The sequence below is a fragment of the Bison bison genome, unplaced genomic scaffold (assembly GCF_000754665.1).
Source record: "Bison bison bison isolate TAMUID 2011002044 unplaced genomic scaffold, Bison_UMD1.0 scf7180017864526, whole genome shotgun sequence".
NCBI lineage: Eukaryota > Metazoa > Chordata > Mammalia > Artiodactyla > Bovidae > Bison > Bison bison.
The window spans coordinates 1,736,497-1,747,887 of record NW_011495077.1 but is presented as its reverse complement, the minus strand read 5'-3'; the positions used below and the strand labels follow the sequence as shown (position 1 = coordinate 1,747,887).

Here is an 11,391-nt window from a genome sequence, read left to right as displayed (position 1 = left end):
TGCTTACTGGACTGTTATTTATGCTGGTGACAAGGGCCAGGGTTCACTGGTAAAAAAACATGGGAAAGGGTGAGAGGAGGCTGAAAAGTGAAAGGAAGGGGAGAGAGGTGGGGAAGGTGCCAAGCAGGTCGCCCGGGTCGGAGAGGAAGGTGGCTGGGGTCGGGGGTCGAGCGGCCCTTAGGGGCGCCCTGGGGCCCGCGCCTCGGGCGCTGCGCGTGTGCTCGCGGGCGGGGCGCCCCGCGGCCGCCAATGGCCAATCCGGGCTGGCGTCCGGGGAGGGGCGGGGCTTGCTGGCTCGGGCTCCGCGAGTCCTCCTTTTTGCACACACACGAATACAAAGAGCCATACGACCTTCGGGTATCCTTTTTCCATTTTTTTTCTCCTTAATCTTGTGTGTGTATTCAAGTTTTTTAAAAAATAGAGATCTGTGGCAGTGCTGGGGTGAGGAAACTGTTGCTAAGGGGAATGTGCGCTTTCCCCCATTTCTTTTTCTGTCTCTCTTCCTCTTTCTTTTTCCTGGTCAAGGTTTTAAATATACCAAGAAGTTGAGAAGCAGGATGGCCGTGTACAACTGTTTCCAGCCAAATTTATAGAGATTTTTTTTTCTTTTTGCTATCACATTTTAAGAACTGGTAAATTTTTATAGTCGAGGGGTTTTTAAAAATTTAGCCTCTTGGGAAGTAGAGGTTTCTTTTTGAAGCCGGCCGAAGGGATAATGTAAATTTCTGCCACAGGCAACGTCGAAGTAAACAGATTTGAGGCTCCCTCACAGAGCTGTTTGCGTGCGTTTTACACACCCTCTTCCAGAACCAAAACCAAGTGGCTTGAATGTGGCAATTGTCCAAGGCCAATAGGTTAAAAATGTTTGTATTTTATAATTGTGACACTCATTTCCCTGGGGGAGGGGTCAAAGCCCTTTTTACAGTGTGTCTTACCCACATTTTTCATAAAGACTGTGTGTGTGTGTGTGTTTTGAAGCAAATAAGTTCGTTAAGATTTATCTTGGGGTTTTGTGCTTTGTGTATATGTACACTGTGTGTATGTGCCGTATCAGATTTTGTTTTTAAAAGCTACTGCCTTTGGTTTTATGTGTGCAAAGCAGCCCCTAGAATGTGGATTTTTTTTTCTTGTGTTCCCAAATGTGATCCAGACAGGATTTCATGTGCAAACTACAGCCTAGAAGAAATCCTATGCATAAAATTACTTAGGTATTTTGATTCTACGTGCATTTACTGTATTTTCTGCTTTTCTAAAGTATCAGCTTACTGAATAATTAAATAATTGCTAGGGAATACACAGTTCACGTGGCAAATGAGGGTAAGCAATTTATTGACTCTGTGGTTTAAAGCCTTCTTTAGTGACTGTTTTGCCTAAGTGGTTTTGCTTTTTATTGTCTCACGTTCCTAAATGTACAGCTGTGTATATTTTGGCCTTTATGTGTGGTTTGGTTGGTGTGTTCAGAAGGGAAGTTCTCTCTTGGCTTTTTGACAAAAATGGTCGTTTATAGGTTGGGATTTGTTTGAATAACTCCACAGCTGGCAAAATATCAGGAAAATAATCCAGTCAAGTCCAATTCTCTAAAACCGTTCTTGATGGTGGTGATGGGGGAGGGGCCAAGAGGAGGCAAAGGCAAATAATACATAGGAGGGATAAGAAATGCATTTGGTTACCGTGTTGCGTTTTTGGAATGAAAAACGTTCTCCCTAAGATAAGAGTCATGGACATAAGTGTATGAATTAGAGGGCAACAGGCTCAGAGCAGTACCTCCGGTTACAGGAGCCATTTTCTCACTTAATTGTTATAGAACCACTGTCTCCTATTAGGAGTCATATGGAAAGCGTATTCAAATCTGTATTGGCAGATTGGAGTGAAAGGATAGGAAATATATGGGGGTGATGAGGGAGAAACTAGAATGTCACAAATTAAATAGTGACCACGAGAAAAAAAAAAAAGATCTACTGTAGAGTTGAAATTTCAGGAGAACAAAAACCACTGTATGATGATAATACAATTCCATCCCCCAGCTTGCGTCCCACTCAGTTTCAAGCTGTATTTAGGACACCTAACAACGGCGATAAAACTATTTGTACAAGTCTTGACATTCACTGTAATGAATGCAGACTGTGAGCTCTCTGGGTTTCTTAGCTGTACTGAGTGCATTTCTATTCCCTAACAATACAAGTTAGATCAGTCTCAAATGTGGAGCATTCCACAAGTTTAGACCTGCATATCTGAAATCTAGTCAGAGTTTTAAAGTAGCCTTTGTGATGGCAGTAGTGCTGGGATTATTAATGGAATTTTGCTCTTTCTTATTCTTTTCCCCCTTCATTGTACGTCATCACGTATACTTTTTACCGTCTCGGAGAAGTCAGCTCTTCTTAGAAAGGTACACAGCCCAAGCCCCTGTCTTCCTAGGTTAATTGATTTTTACTAGGAATTTAGGCTCTTAGCCAGTATTCTTGCTTTGAATTTGATGGTAAGAGGATTCCTCCCACGAATATATCGTTGGCTTGGCCCTCCTACCAAGGCAAAGCAAAAGCTAAAGTCGGTTGATTTTGCCCTGGCATCTGCGGGGCCCATAGCGATGAAAACTTACTTGAACTAAAGGCAACTGCTACCTTGCTAGTGTTATCTGAAAAATCTGTAGCTGAGGCCGGCAGGAATGAAAAGCCTTCCACCACCAAATGTATGAGGCCGATCTGTAGCCAATGTACCTATAATCGTGTACACGCAGCTCTATGAGCAGCAGGGAACAAAAGGGAGTAAACAAACAAAAAAATCAAGCTAAAGATGGCGTCGGGCGGCCTTGAAAAAGCCTCGCAGTCGTGTCCCTCCCTAAAGAGGCCCCTCCCCTCCCTGACTTGTTGCGTGATTGTGGATTGCGGCCAGTAAAGTCCCCGGCCTTGCTCCGCCCCATTGCCCAACCGCCAATCATCAGGAGCCTGGAGACTGGTGAGGCGGGGCCTCCCCGCGTGCGCGCGCTGGCAGGGTACACGAGCAGACACTGCTTTCCCTGGCAGTGAGCCGCGCGACTCGGAAAAGCCGAGGCGGCTGGAGCGGCGCGAGGGGCACACGCGGTGGGACACCAGTAGGGCAGCCAAAGCTAGACCTCCTCGGGAATTCCCCCGCCATCCTCAGCGCTTTCTTGGCCCCGTGGCAGTTACCCGCGGTGATCCAGCTAGATTTCCTCGGGTCAGTCGGCTGTCTGCGGCGCTGTGAGGAACACCCCTTCCTCGAGACCCCCAGGGCACACCGTCTACCCGGGGGCTCAGTGACGGGTCGCCCTGTCCCCTGCGGCCCCAAGGGAAGAGCTCAGCTCTGTTCCCCCTTTGCGCTGCTGCGCTCGCCCTACCTGTAGTTGAAACACTCTCTTCGGAAATGGTTCTGTTTTCCCTGGTGCCCACCTTGTCATCTTTGACTAATATTTAATCAGCTAACATTTACCAAGGGCTCGCTGGGCATACGACGCAACTTTGGGAGCTAGTTTTTCATTTTTCAGTTTCTCCGGAAATGCCGGAAGAGCCGTTTATGTCAGGTATATGGTTATGAAAACCTTACACCGGTCATTTTAATCTCACCAAGTTGCATTTTAGCAAATATAAAGAAAAGAGGCGGTTTAACACTGGGTTGAAAACTCTGGTACTACTATACAGATGTACTTGAAATTTTCGGATTATGTGAAATCCTTTTCTTAGGATCTCACTCTGCCCTCTGGGTCCACATCTCTTTTTTACCCCTAAAAAACAAGGTCTTAGGTTTTCTTTGTTGATCTCTATTTGGGTCAGTGTTTCAAAATGTAGAAAAAGACTATTAATGATATTTCCTTGCCTGCTCTTGTGTGATAAAGAGCTCATCTCTGATAGAAGTAGATTTTTTTTAGAAGTGAGACATTTTTTAGCGGATGAGACATTTTGCACCTTCAGGTGGAGGAGCAGGGCTGACTGGCACAGCAGGAGGTTTAAGTGGCCATTTTCCTTTTTATTTCTTAAAATGAAGATTATGGTATGAATTGCTATGCTTTCAGTAATCGCATTTAAGGAAGTCCATTGCTGGCATGACCCTGAATGAGTCAAGGGCCCATTATAAAAACATTTATCTTCTGAGTGATACCATAGACTACACATCTATTAGACAGAAAACTTTTATTTTTCCTAGTTTGGAGGTGAACTCAGTCATGCAGAAAATTCAAACTCAGAATGGGTTGAAGCAAGCAAGGGAGCTGCCAAGAGTATGATATATTTAGTTCTAACAAAAATACATGTGACTTGGGAGGAAATGGATAGTTAAGATTATGGACAGCCTTACCCTGAACTGTCTGTCCAAAGATGAGTTTTCATTCTTTATCTAAATATTTATGAAAAAATATCAGAAATATTGAGAAGTACATTTTCTAGGCTTATTTCACATTATTAAAATTAGACTGATACTGATGAACCCCAAACACAGATTTTATGCACGCTTAAGTTTGACAGCTGCTGTCATTTTGTGTTGGCAAGTCATCATAGGATTGAAGATCATTTTCTTAACATTCCAATTCTAAAAGTTGATAGCATTTTGCAAAAGGCATATATATTCTTCAGTGATGGTCAGTCTTAGTTCATTCCTCTTGAACAAAAATGCAAACTTGGTTTTAAAATAAATCAGCAATCCGAAATTGCAAAAGTTGACAGTATTAATGTTTAATAATAATGGTATAGACACTGCTTGGATAATTTATTAACCGTTGCTTTGCCAAACGTTCCATGGATTGCTTCACAGGTATTAAACAGTTACACATTTTGAGAAGTATAATAAAGATACCAGAATAAATAAAGATACCAGAATAAAGTTTAGGTATGTTAATAACATTGCCTGAGTTAAAGGGGCTCTGAAACTTTAAACTAGTTATGGAAAAAAGCAAGAATGATTATGTTAAGTCTGCAGTGTTAGAAAAGAAGGATTTAATAGGTTGTAACAGCAAATAATGCAGCACTATCTATAATGAAATTCTCTTATCAGTTTGAATTGTTCATACTGAGGAAGGTCCGTAAAAAAAGAATGTCTCAATAGCCTACATATTTGTCTTCATTGCGCCACATCAGTGAATCTTTGCCCCGATTCATCTTTTTTCTTCTCTGCTGACTCAGAGAAGAGCTCACCTGCCTTCCTTCTCACATTGGGAGGATCCTTGCTAGAAGAAAACCTAAATCCTTTCCTAATACGTTCATCCTTTCCTTTTTCACTGACCTTATTTTTTTTCTGCTTTTTAAATATACTGAGGCTGTAGTGCCTCTTCTGACTTCCTGCTTCCTTCCTTTCGTATCTATACTCTAGAAAACTTGACTTCATGTCTTGCTTCCATATTCTCTGCATCAATTTCTCTTTCATCTAATGCATAGTATTACTTCCACTACCAAAAAAAAAACCAAACTTACTAGTCAGTGCCAGTGACCATCACAGACAAATAACATGCATTTCCTTAATTTTCATCTTGTTTTAACCATTCTGCTGCACTTGTCACAGTTGACTAGACCCACTTTCTTGTTATTCTTTCTACTTTGGTGTTCCTAACACTTTTTATTCCATCTTACTGACCATTCTTTTTTAATGAAGACTCTTTCAAGGATTGGCTCCAAGTGCTGTCCTTGGCCCCTGCGGAGGACCTATACATACTCCTTGGAGAGCTCATTCACTCTCTGAGGTTCAAATTAACCTGCTAAAGTTTCCAAGTCTGCATTCCAGCTCTGACCTTCCTCTGTTTTTGTTTTTCAGTCCTAGTCAGTTGCTTTCGGAACATTCCATTTAAAGCTGCTGCCATCAGTTTGATATTTTAACATGTTATATTAATACACATCTTTTCAAACATGCTGGTGCTGCCTCTCAGCTTCCTCATTTCTGTCAGTGTTACCATCTTCTGACCCTTAGGTTTACAGTCTTGAAGTTGTCTTAGCCAATCTCTCTATCCCGCATATTTATTAAGAAATAAGATCAGTCCTTTCTCCAGGGTGTTGAACCTTCATATTCACAAAAGTTCATTCTTATCACCTCTCTCCAGGATTAAACAGCCTTCTAATCTCTAACTGTTCCACTTTAAGTGCTAAGACAGAGGTCAGTAAACTATAGCACGTAGTCTTAAGTCTGGCATTACACCTGTTTTTGTTGGTTCCATGGGCTAAGAATGGCTTTTATATTTTTTAATATGAATATTAAAATTAATATTTTGTGACATTTCTGTATTAATAAATAAAGTTTTATTGGAACACAGCCATACTTATATTTATGTATCATCAATGGCCCCTTTGTGCTACAATGGGAAAGTCGAATGGTTGTGTCAAAAACCACATGGCTGGCAAAACCTAAGTTTCTTTAGTCCTTTCCAGAGAAAGGTTTGCTGACCCCTGACCTAGGAGTTTCCTCAACTTGGTTTTCAAAGCCCACTGTCAGCTCTCTGTACTTTGTATATAAGCCCTTTTGCTCTGACCTCTCACGTGTACCCTGTTAATGCTGTAATGTTTGATTTTTTTCCTCTCATTCACCTTCTGTTCTTACCATGGTACCAGTTCATTCTATACCTTGCTCAAGTGTCAGTTGGAGACTTTTCTTTGATAAGACCCCTTTCTCACGTGATTTCATTCTGTTGATCTTTGTATAATTTTGAACTAACTCAAGATATTTCTATTCTGTACTATATTTTTAGCCACTTGTGTATATTTTGCTTTGTTCTTTAGACTTTAGTTCTCACATGCGCTGTAAGCTCCTTGTGTATAGGGACTTTATCTTCCTTTCTCTTGAGTACTTGGAGGTGGCAGTCCATTTTGGTGACTCATCCTTTAGCATGGCTTTATATAGACAGAATTTTTAGAAACACTTGTTTTTATATATATAACTTGCTCTTCTTCTCTAATGAAGATATATGTAGCTAATGATATTAGCATTTTAAATTGGTATCTGGTTAGTAAATGTAATTGTGAAATGTTCCTGTAATACCTGCCAACCCCAGTTTCCTTATCTTTTTATTCAGGGTCTTAGAGGTTATGTGGGAGACTCTAGCAAGACCCAGGGAAACTAAATCAGAAATGATGTCCATAGATACCCCAAAAGAGTCATTTGAATGCCCGCTGTGCTACACTGCACTGTACCAGGTTTTTATAGACAGAGTGATTCAAGAAGACACGTATTTGTTGCCCTGAATGTAGCATTCTAAAATGGATGAAGTTAGGTAATACCCAAAGTTGAAAAGCAGAAAGAAACTGAGGGACAGAATTGTAGAGCAGGTTAGTATCATGATATTTTATGTCAACACAAATATGAATATATATTTAGTACATTAAAAACGAGCAGAGTTGGGAATTCCCTGGTGGTCCAGTGGTTAGGACTCCGAGCCTCCACTGCAGGAGGCACAGGTTCCATCCCTGGTTGGGGAACTAAGATCTTATATGTAGCACAGTCAAATAAATAAACAAAATTAAAAATGAGTAAAGTTGACCAGTATCGTTAGTCTAAAGCCAGATCATGATAGCAAGTAGTTACAAATACTGTTTTCTCAATTACCTTTCTAATTTGCATCATAAAAGGTTTTGTACTGATAAAAGGCATCTTTGTAGACTTGAATTAATTTCTTACAAATTTGGTATTGAATTAAGAGGGGAAGCTCCCCAAATTCTATTTCAAGCCATTGCCTTTTTTTTTTTTCCCAAAATGAGGACATCAGCATGGATGTTCAAGATAGGAACACAAAATGTTTCAGGAATCCAGCTGTTATGTGTGGAGCACTGACTATGTGCCAGCACTCTGTTGGTGCCTTTATTATAAATAATCTTCACAAAAACACTCCAAGTGGGCAGAGAGGAGGTAGATAGCCCCAGAGAACACTGAGGCCCAAGTTCAAATAGCCCTTAAGTGGTACCGCATGATGAGAACCCTATTTTTTATTTTATTTACTTATTTATTACTCCCATTGCAGTGCTGTTTTGGGAAGATGACCTAAGAAAGACCGTTTAAAGGGACAGAAGGGCTTGAGACAGGTACAAGGCCAGCAGGGGAGAAGGCCCCCTGCAAGAAAGAGTATCTGGGGCAAGAGTGTAGCAGTTGTCAGTTTGATTGATCCCAGGAAGGATACCTACCCAGAGTCCCAACCTGATGCACCTTCGTTTTTAAAAAAATTTTTTTAAAGTGAGGTTTATCTGATGTACAATATTATAGGTTACAAGTATATAATACAGTGGTACATAGTTTTTAAAAGTTGTACTTCAGTTATAGTTGTTATAAAAACTTTAGCTACGTTCCCTGTAAAGTATATTCTTGTAGCTACGTTCTTCTGTAAAGTATATTCTTAGGCTTCTCAGGTCCCGCAGCGGTAAAGAAGCTGCCTACCAATGTAGGAGACTCGGATTTGATCCCTGGGTCAGGAAGATCCCCTGGAGTAGGAAATGGCAGCCCAGTCCAGTATTTTTGCCTGGAAAATTCCATGGACAGTGGAGCCTGGCATAGTCCATGGAGTTTCAAAGAGTTGGACATGACTGAGTATGCACATACACACATATCCTTATAGCTTATTTTATACATTACTGATTTATTAAATTTTGGGGGGTATATTCCCTGGTGGTCCAGTGATTATGACTCTGTGTGCTGTCACTGCCCAGGGCCTGGGTTCAATCCCTGGTTGGGGAACTAAAATCCCACAAGCTGAGTGGTGCTGCCAAAAAAGTTTTTTAACTGAATTATAGTTGATGTAAAATATTACATAAGTGGCAGGTCTTAATTTCTTACTGTACAAATCCTAAACCCAAGTGAGCGATCATTTGTATATTATCATTTACATAACTTTCTTTTTCTTACAGCATCCACGTTTCAGGTTAGACTCTGTGCATGATGTTGGTTTTAAAAAAGTTAAAACCCCACAGGAGCGTGTAGGCCCTTATTTAAAAAGGAAAAGGATATATTAATGATTCATTCATAATTGACTTGGGAATTGCTTAGTGCTTTCCTTTAACCTTTAGTTTTAATTTGGCTTTAACCTTTAGTTTTTTAGGTTTAGCTCTGCTTTCCAGTGACTCTAATGACAGAGAAGCAGTAAATGGATTTGAGTTAACGTTATTTCAAGAAGTGAATATCTAGCACAGAAAAGCATTTCTTTGATATAAAGGGTAGAAAGAGCAAATTAAAGACTATTCTTTAATAACCAAATGTAATTAAAATGCATTGTCAGATTTACATTTTAGTACCTCAGAGGCATTGATATTGCCTATTTCTGAAATGAGATTGCTGATTCAAAAAAAAAATAAAACCCCAAATTTCTGTATGTGGGAAATTCTCCTAACCTCCTCCTCTCCTTTTAATTGTGGTGTTATGATATAATTTACAGGGTAAGATAGAAATGTATCTCTTGAGGAAATTGTAAACATAAGATTTTGTCATTTAGGGAGCTTCAGGCAGAAAGATTCTTTTTTTCTATAATCAAGTGTCATTTAGAAAATGACAATATGAAGTTCCTTGGAGTGTTCTCAGTGGTACAAACCCTCCCACACTTTTTTCCTTCTTTTTTTCCTGGAGTTTTAGTCATTTAACTACAGTGATTCAGAGGAGAGGCAGTTTGGTTTATCATTGATATTCTGATCTCTCTTTTTGGGGACTGGTTGTGTGGGCAGAGTGGCAGCATGGAGCTACTTAGAAACTCCCGTTCAGCTCTGCCGCTCCCTTAAGCAGCATGAGAAGTGGAGATGAGGGGCCCTGGAGGTGATTTTTCTGGGCTTCCAGCTGGAGCATTCAGAACAGTTAGCTTCTATTGCAGAGGCTGGAGGCCCAGGTGTACAAAGTGTGAGAGTAGGGGTCTCTGCAGCCCTGATTAGGGAAGCTCAGTTCTCCCATCCAGGTTTTCCTTTCATTTCCCTGCCCATCCCCAAAGCATTAATGATATAATAGTGTGAGGTTGGCAGCATCTTGGGGGCTGCATTGATTGGCCTCTTCCTCATTTAGGAGTCTTACTCTGAGTGCATCTGTATGCAAATTATAGAGACCGTAGAATCATCATTCTTTATGTCAACAAAAAGTGGTATCAGTTTAAGAAAAAAATCACATGCACACTAGATTGAAAGTAGCAATAACTGGTTTCTGCTGTCTTCCCCTGACCTTGAAAAAGATATATAAGTTCTCTGCATATCTCTTCCCTGGCCCTGGGTTAATATGTGTTTCCTAGAGCTGTTGTGTGAATGAGATTAACCTACGTGAAGTGTTCTGAACTCCTTAAGGAATGATGTCAAAGCAATAAAATGCAATACTGTTATTACAGCCAAGATAGAGAGGCGGAGAAGACAGATCTACATTTTCTTCCTTAATCTTCTAATCTTTCCAGATGCCCGTGGGTCCTTTAGAGTCCCCTCTCTGTTCCTTAGTGTTGGAGTGGTGGGGGGTTTCATGCCTTCCACCCTCTGAAACCAAGTTCCTCGGGAAGGCCTTCGTGGGCCCACCCTATGGGGAAGGGGTGAGGGTGACCCCCCAGTGTGGGGGACTAGGGCAGCCCAGGATCTGCACAGAGAAGGCCCTCTCCACTCTGCAGGACGAGAAGAGGCAGCCATGGACTGTGTGCGCCTTCACGGCTAGCCCACTGCTCCTTCAGAGAACCTAACCCCGGGTGCCCAGGCTCCTCTGACCACCCTCCATGAGGAAGGAAAGTGAATCCAGAGAGGCCAGCGCTTCCTGCGGTCCGGTCGGCTGGGGACACTTTTGGAGCAGTCCAGGAGCGTGAGCACCGCCCTTCCCGCCTCGACAACCATGTCCTTCAGCGCCACCATTCTCTTCTCCCCTCCCAGTGGCAGCGAGGCCAGATGCTGCTGCTGTGCGTGTAAGAACGAGACAAGCGGGGCCAGCTCAGGCTGTCAGGGCGGGAATCCTCCTCCCAGCACCCCGATCACGGTGACGGGACACGGTCTGGCCGTCCAGAGCTCCGAGCAGCTCCTGCATATTATCTACCAGCGGGTGGATAAGGCCGTGGGTCTGGCTGAGGCGGCGCTGAGTCTCGCCAGGGCCAACAACGAATTGTTAAAACGACTCCAGGAGGAAGTGGGTGAGCTGAGGCAAGGGAAGGTGCCCGCCGCGGATGAAGACAGGGAGAGTCGGGCACACGGCTCCCCGCTGGAGGAGCCCGGGCCCCTCAAGGAGAGCCCCGGGGAGGCCGGCAGGGCCGTGCCGCCGGCTGTGGAGGAGGAGTGTGACAGTGTGGGCAGTGGCGTGCAGGTGGTGATCGAGGAGCTGCGGCAGCTGGGAGCGGCCTCGGCTGGGGGGCCCGGACCCTTGGGCTTCCCGGCAGCTCAGAGAGATGTGCGGCTCCCGGGATGCGCCCTGACTGCTGGCGAGGGGCCCCCGATGCTCAACCCCGTGAGTACACAGCACAGGACAGGAGCCGAACTGCTCCCT

General features: G+C 42.9%; 1 protein-coding gene across 5 annotated transcripts in view; it reads left to right on the top strand.

Annotated features, from left to right (window-relative positions):
• Positions 1-302: 302 nt before the first annotated feature.
• LOC104981994 (chromosome unknown open reading frame, human C14orf93) overlaps positions 303-11,391 on the top strand; it is a 19,387-nt gene continuing 8,298 nt past the window's right edge. For 3 of the 5 annotated variants that reach the window (XM_010831270.1, XM_010831269.1, XM_010831268.1), the window contains exons 1-2: positions 303-357; positions 10,331-11,352. In XM_010831270.1, the coding sequence (XP_010829572.1) occupies positions 10,750-11,352 (603 nt within the window). In that variant the 5' untranslated portion in view covers positions 303-357; positions 10,331-10,749. Of the gene's footprint in view, positions 3,193-10,330; positions 11,353-11,391 lie in introns of all 5 variants that reach the window. The other 2 variants (XM_010831271.1, XM_010831267.1) reach the window with 1 other exon arrangement.